The sequence below is a fragment of the Lactuca saligna genome, chromosome 5 (genome assembly GCF_052625555.1).
Source record: "Lactuca saligna cultivar CGN05327 chromosome 5, ASM5262555v1, whole genome shotgun sequence".
NCBI lineage: Eukaryota > Viridiplantae > Streptophyta > Magnoliopsida > Asterales > Asteraceae > Lactuca > Lactuca saligna.
In genome coordinates this window covers 26,869,500-26,877,130 of record NC_136421.1, presented here as the reverse complement: position 1 = coordinate 26,877,130, position 7,631 = coordinate 26,869,500, and the positions used below count along the sequence as shown (strand labels likewise).

Sequence of the window (7,631 nt, the reverse complement as noted above, 5' to 3'; positions counted from 1 at the left end):
TATTAGTTTGTGAATGACCATTGGATTCTCTATTTCTCCCATAACTCTGCATCATCATTTAGCATTAGTAACAACCATTTCAATGTGTTTTATGAATGTAATAATACACAATCATAATGTGCATTCATATTGTAGCTCATCTTTCATCTTATTTGGATAGTATAAATAGTGAGCCATATGTATTAGGCACTTGATGACTTCATCACAAATATTGGAATAAAAGTTCTCTCCACTCTCATATCTTTCTTCACTTTATAATTTATCTTGTTATATGATCATATTCTATAACACACTGGGTTTATTAGTATTTTTCCTTTATTTTATATCACGTACGAGATGTCTGATTATTAAATAAAAATTGAAAATTTGTAATAGTATAATAAAAGCTTATAAAGATAATTATTATTCATAGATAAATATATGATTAAAAATTGATTACCGCAACAATCAAAGCAATCCACATTCCAAAACTCATTTTCCCATACAAAAAGACATATCCACCCCCCACAAATATTGTGTGATCACAACTACCCCACACGATTTTCCAATGCTCCGTAATCCCCACTTCCCTTTTACTTTTATATTGTTCACTTTACCCCCTTTAACTTTTCAATAAAGCCATATCTGGTCCCAGCACAAAACACCAGCAATCTGCTCCGCCGCCGGCGATGTTTCCGGCAACGACTTTTCACTAAATCTACTAACAAAACACTCAATATTGAATTGGTGAAGAACATACGTGTATATATACAGACAGTTATACGCTAATCGTACTGAATAAATTTCGTAAACTGCAAAACCTAATCACACGCTTTAGAAAGGATGTAGTTTTCTGCCCAATCCGTTTACATTAGCAAAAGCACCGAACAGATCTTGTTTATAAGGAAGGTACGATTGAAGACGATTACCTGATTTGCTGGTTTTGATTGCAGAATTGTTTTCATATGTTACCGGTGCCGGTTCACCGTCGTCCTCGGCAACAGCTACTTTTGCCGTATTCTCGACCTTCTTTACCTTTTCAGTTTTCTTCTTCGTTGTTGTTGTTAAAGGACTGAAAACGACCATAGAAGCATCTTTACTGGTGGAGAAATTCCGATCGCTGTTGCTCCGGTGGAGAAGGTTTCGAAGCTTCCACCGTTTCGATGTATTACCAGTCGAATTGCTCTTCTTACACCTTCCAGGAGACTCTACCTTGGGCTTCCAGATGCAGTATGTCCCCGGAGTAATTCCGTCGAGATCATCCGCCTCGGACGATGAACACGAAGGGGAATCACGCTCCTCGCTGAAAAGCTTCCTCAGAGGAAGCCGTACCACCGGAGATGGCTTGGAAGGGGAATTAGTCTCCGATTTTTCAGCAACCTGATTAAAATCAGGTACATCGTCTAACAATAAACTCCTATCAAACAGCGGATATCGTGGTATGATCTCACCGTTGGAGAAGATCTCATCAGCCGAGACAGAAGATGAATCAAACTGTTTACAAACAACAGCAAACTCAAACTCTTCCTCTTCGTCTTCGTCTGATTCCTCCTCATTTTCCTTCATTTTTTCAGTACGAGTACCATCCAAATCTCCATTCACAGGAATATAAAATTCATTACCATCATCCGCAGTAAAGTTATAGATATCATCATCTTCATCACCACCATTTTCGTTGCGAAATTCTTCAACAACCCTAGCGGCAATATCCGCAAGGTTGTTAGCAGAATGGCTGGTGAAGCTTGGAGATACCGTGATCACTGAGCTCGGCTGCATGCCTTCCGCCGGAACGATTTGATGATTTAGCAGAGAGAGAGAGAGAGAGAGAGAGAGAGAGAGAGGGTGGTTGAGATGAACCGAAAATGTATCAAGGGAAGTTGTGTGCAAAATTATATACGCGGGTTAAAGATGGTGGGAGGGGGGTGGGGGGTGGGGGGGTGGGTGGGGTGGGGTACGCGTTTGAAGTGGGAACGAGACTATTCCTGGGGCCAAGGATTCTCCATATGACTTTTGCTTTTCTATTTTATCTCCAACTGTATGCATATGTTGATTTTTAATTGTTTAAGATGAATGTCTCTTTTAAATTCATAATCATGACGTTTATTATGACATCTGCTCGAGTTAGTGTATATTATTAATTTATTATTTATAAGTAAAGTAATTAAAAAGATTTTTCATATAGCATTTTGATAAAAAGAAAAAGTTGTTTATTAAAACCTTTGTAATTGCATATAACGATTATTGATATATTGGAGTATACAGTAAATTTAGGATCACTCGGTCACAAAGATGGTAGAATGTCTTTTGGGCTGGCTGTAAATGAATCATTTGTAAATATTTTGGGTCGAAGTTTATTTTGTAAGTTTATTTAGTTTATAATCCAACATCAACATCATTTTTAGTGAGCGAATACGATATTACGATCAATAGTTTTGTTCATTTATTTATGTTTGTAAATTTTTATGAAAAAATTATAAATATAGCATAATTCCTTAATTACTTTATACAAAATAGTAAAAAATAACTCAAATTACAAATATAATCATGAAAATCGCAAATGTATTAAACATATTTGTGATTTTAGCATTCCATCTACTTACTTACAATTCGCTAAAGCACAACCATTCTTTAGTGACTTGTACGTTTGCAGGTGGTTTTTTTTAGTTTTTTTTAGTTTTTTTTTTTTTTTTTTTTTTTTTTCTATATAAATATCACCATCTCTAATTAAAATCACAAATGAACTAAGTTTATCTGCAATTTCCTCTCATCACACCTGCATTTTTTTTTTTTTAATTTGACTATAAAATTGATAGGATTTGACTATGAAACAATCTTATTATATATAAAGTTTTACAAAAATTTATCACTTTAGTTGTTATCTCTTTATATAATTTATTTAAAACCTTTCTAATAAAATGAATTCTCCAACAAAAAATTTGAAAAATGAAATAAAAAAATTACATTTTTATACCCCTGAAAAAGGAAAATTACAAATGGACGCAAAATCACAAATTTACAAGTCGCTAAAGCACGGATGTGCTTTAGCGTCTGGTACGTTTGCAGAAGGACAAGTAAAATCGCAGATGGACTGAGTCCATCAGTGATTTTGGTGGTTATTTTTGAAATTTGAGTTTTTTTTACTATTTTCCACAAAGTAATTAAGGGATTAAGCTATTTTTGTAATTTTCTCAACTTTTATTCGTTAACGTTCAATTATGTTCAGTTATATATATATATATATATAATATCAAATGAAAACATTTAAAAGGTTAAGAACGCGAGAACAGTTGTAGGTCAATTATTTTATAAAGGCATTAGAGGTATTTAATAATTTAATTAAATATGGATAAGTGGAAAGTAATTAATTAATTCCGAAAATCATGGGAATTTTTTTCCCAATTATTAAAAATACTTAAAATCTTCCTTTTAATTAATAAATTAATAAAAATATCATTTAATATCAATTTAAAAAAAAACACTTATTTGTTTTATATTTTTATTTTTACTAACCACAATTGATAAAAACTAAAAAAATTATTATTTTATCTAATTACTTGTAATCATGCATAAATAAAACATATTTGCAATCATGTATAAATCCAATTGTAATCTTAGATGAACACAACATGATGTAGAGATAAAAATTTGAGGACAATCATAATAACAAATGAAGAAAACACATTACATAAATAATTAAATTATACATTTCATCATAGATAAATAATACAAAAAATTACAAAGGAATATTTAACTATTTTTCCTTTAATGTAAACTAATACAACACAAACATAAAAAGATATACTTGTAATCATAAATGAATAAATCGTTTCACAAATATAAAAAAATATAAATACATAGGTAATCATAAATGAATACATGATAATATAGAGATAAAAAAAATACAGATAAATAGTAATCACAAGTAATGAAACATATAAATAATTTGAATGCATTTGTAATCATAAAATGATGTCTCAATCGTGTTTGTTATTCTTGCTGCTACCAACATATACTAAAACAAAGAGGGATATCGTTGATCATTGTTATTCTTGGTACCATTATATATGTTGAGAGAAAAACTTGAGGAACACACTTGAACAAATGTTAGAACAAGTTTATATTGCGGAAATTAAAGTTTAACTCAGAGAATTATAAAGCTCAACAATAATAAAAGTTAGAGTTAGATAGTTAGATAATTAGATGCGGAAATATAAGGAAATATAAATGACAGTAAGTATTATATCAAGTATACACATAAGTTGATTCTTAACAAGGAATGCAATCAAACCAAGTTAGTAAGTGAGATCAAACTTAGTGATTAAGTCAATACTGACTTGCTCCGAAGGAGAGATTTATAATTCAGATTTAGTTTGAGAGAGTTCAGATAGTAAGAAGTAGATGAGAGTGCAAGTTATGAATTTCAATAGATATGAGATTCAAGATACGTAGATGTGTATTAAATCAGAAAGAGAGAACTCCTTTTTATAGAGTCTCAAAGCTTACAAAAGTCCTATCTGTTTATGTTGCCATATTTCCTTGTTTTGAAAATATATTTTTGTTGTTTTTTAAAAAGAAATGAGCTTTAGTGGTATAGAAGGCTTTTTGAAAATCAGAGTTATGCTTCAAAAGACGACCACTTTGGCTCTGATACCAATTGTTAAGAGAAAAACTTAAGTAACACACTTAAACAAACGTTAGAACAAGTTTATATTGAGCAAATTAAAGTTTAACTCTGATGATCATAAAGCTCAACAATAATAAAAGTTAGAGTTAGATAGTTAGATGATTAGATGCAGAAATATAAGGAAATATAAATGTAACGCTCCATTTCTGGTATGTGATTTAATTAAGGTTTTTCATTTCTTGAGGGGTACTCGACGAGTCTGTAGCCCGACTCGTCGAGTAGAAGACGGGTTGATCATGTGAGTTAAGCTGGAAACTCGGCGACTCCATACGCTGGACTCGGCGAGTCCGCCTGTCTAGATGAAGCCCTAATTTAAGGGTTTGCACCCTATTTAAACACACTTATACACCCCAACCTCGCCTCCATCACTCTCAGAGCATCTCTTACCGAACCCTAGCCCCTTTTTGAGTGTGTGAGTGATTTTTGCTTTGTGAAGGAACTTTTGGAGCAAGTAGAAGAAGTAGAAGATTGAAGAGTTCAAGGAAGAGGAAGTAGATAAAGAACACACTCAGTTGTGGGCATCTTTTCTAGTAATAAAGCCTCCATCTTGTTTATTGATCTAGTAGATCTTGTTTGTCCCCAAATCCTTTATGATTAAGCCTTATGTTTGGGTCATACTTCAGATCTGGACCCTCATTGCATTCTAGTAATGTAAAGTTTCAGCTATGGTCGTGATTGAGGTCCCTCTTGAGCTTAGAACCCCCATTAAGAGCTTAGTTTTGACATTTGAAGCCTTTAAAGCCATGCATGCACGTAAAGTTTGCAACTTTACGTGATAAGCACGCCCTAGAAGCTTGGATCTGTGATTTGGAGCCACTGCATGGCTCAAATGGGGTCTGTATGGAAACGGGACTGAATGGACTCGGCGAGTTGCAAGCTTGACTCAACGAGTCATATGAAGATAGCCATGGACTCAATGAGTTGGATGAGAAACTCGACGAGTCCGATGAAGATTGCCTTAGACTCGACGAGTTGTTCTACAACTCGGTGAGTCGGATGAGTTTTTCCCGAGAAAAGTAGTGTTTGAGTGAAATGGCTTCATTCCTTCATAGTTACACGTAAACTCAACAACTTTACGTGTTCAGATGGTCCTAAGGGCTCAGATCTATGAGTTAGAGGCCCTGGAATGGATTAGATTTCGATTGTATGGAATTTGCGATGGGACTCGACAAGTTGCTCTTCGGACTCGACGAGTCGAGTCGTGAGTCCCCGTATTCCTTTGAGTTGTGAGTTCAGGGTGAATCAGTGAGTGGGAAAGGGGCTCAGTGAGTTAAAGTCGGAGTTAGTAAAGGAGGGACTCGGTGAGTCTGCGCCGTGAGTTGGCGAGTCCACTCAACTAGAAGTTGACTTTGACTAAGGAGTTGACTTTGACCATGGGTAAAATAGTTATTTTACGCTGAGGGCATTTACAAGTAACTGATCTACTGTTTTTTAGATTTGTAGCCGGTCAGTTCTGGAGCAGCAGTCAGCCACTTTTAGAGTTAGCATCTTAGCAACCAGCACTATGAGGTGAGTTTTCCTTCCAGTAGGAACAAGTCTACGGCCACAATGTCGGCCTGCCTAGTTAGCAGTAGTTCCAGACTTTGGTCCGATGCAGTAGTTCAGTGTGCTTGATGTCTTTGTGATTCAAGCATGTCTTTGCGTTATGTGTTCCGAACTTCGGTCCGATGCAGTATGCAGTATATGTGTTTACGCTAGGGGATATGTTTATGCTATGCTATGTTATGCTCAAACAGTTTCCGGACTTCGGTCCGATGCAGGGGACAAGGTCCCAGTCAGTTCTAGATTTCGATCCGATGCAGTTAGTTCCGGACTTCGGTCCGATGCAGGGGACAAGGTCCCAGTCAGTTTTGGACTTTGGTCCGATGCAGTTTCCGGACTTCAGTCTGATGCAGAGGGCAAGGCTGGTTAGTTTCGGAGTTCGATCTGATGCAGTTTCCGGACTTCGGTCCGATGCAGTGGGAAAGACCTAATATGTGTTTATATGTTATTGTATGGTGTGTGGTAGTCTGGGGGAGCTCACTAAGCTTTGTGCTTACAGTTTCAGTTTTGCTTTCATGTACTTCCGCAAGCAAAGGGAAGAGCTCGGGATGATGGCATTGCACACACCACAGCTTCAACTTTTATCCTGGGAGTTTATTTTAGATTCTATGTTATGTTGTTACGGATGTTTTGTTATGACACATCTATTATAACTTTTTGGGATTTATGACGTACGGTTTTATGATATATTATAAATCGTTGATAACCTTAGTATATTTAAACAAAAAATTTTGGGTCGTATTTTGGATCGTTACAATAAATGACAGCATGTATTATATCAAGTATACACATAAGTTGATTCTTAACAAGGAATGCAATCAGACCAAGTTAGTAAGTGAGATCAAACTTAGTGATTAAGTCAAGACTGACTTGCTCCGAAGGAGAGATTTATAATTCAGATTTAGTTTGAGAGAATTCAGATAGTAAGAAGTAGATGAGAGAGCAAGTTATGAATTTCAATAGATATAAGATTCAATATCTATAGATGTGTATTAAATCAGAAAGAGAGAACTCCTTTTTTTAGAGTCTCAAAGCTTACAAAGACCTATCTGCTTATGTGTGCCATGCAAGGCACATTGGATAAAAGAGAGTACATTAAGAAAAACAGATAAAAGACTAGACTAAGTGATGATGACGATGACTGCGGTTGCGGTACTTTGATTGCGGATGAGAGCGTGGTTGTGGATAAAGGAGAGGTTGCATTTTGTAATAAGTTTAAGAGGGTCACTTCTATGTTTCAACAATACAGAAAAACAAAAGGACAATTGATCATTGCTACTCTTGGATTCAAACCTACATATTGATTTTAAGATATTTAAAATTACATACATAATAACTATATTCATGTATGATTATAGCTATGTTTATAATGATTATAGATGTTATATATATATATATATATATATATATATATATATATATATAT

General features: G+C 34.7%; 1 protein-coding gene across 1 annotated transcript; it reads right to left on the bottom strand.

Moving 5' to 3' along the window:
- Positions 1-380: 380 nt before the first annotated feature.
- LOC144997684 (membrane-associated kinase regulator, putative (DUF1645)) lies at positions 381-1,839 on the bottom strand. Its single transcript, XM_078957558.1, has one exon. It carries the CDS (start codon positions 1,753-1,755, stop codon positions 814-816), a length of 942 nt encoding a protein of 313 aa, XP_078813684.1. The 5' UTR covers positions 1,756-1,839; the 3' UTR covers positions 381-813.
- Between the last annotated feature and the right edge of the window lie 5,792 nt (positions 1,840-7,631).

What these genes read in the sequence shown, in the direction of transcription:
- LOC144997684 (XM_078957558.1), bottom strand. Translation starts at nt 1,755, where the DNA reads ATGCAGCCGAGCTCAGTGATCACGGTATCTCCAAGCTTCACCAGCCAT.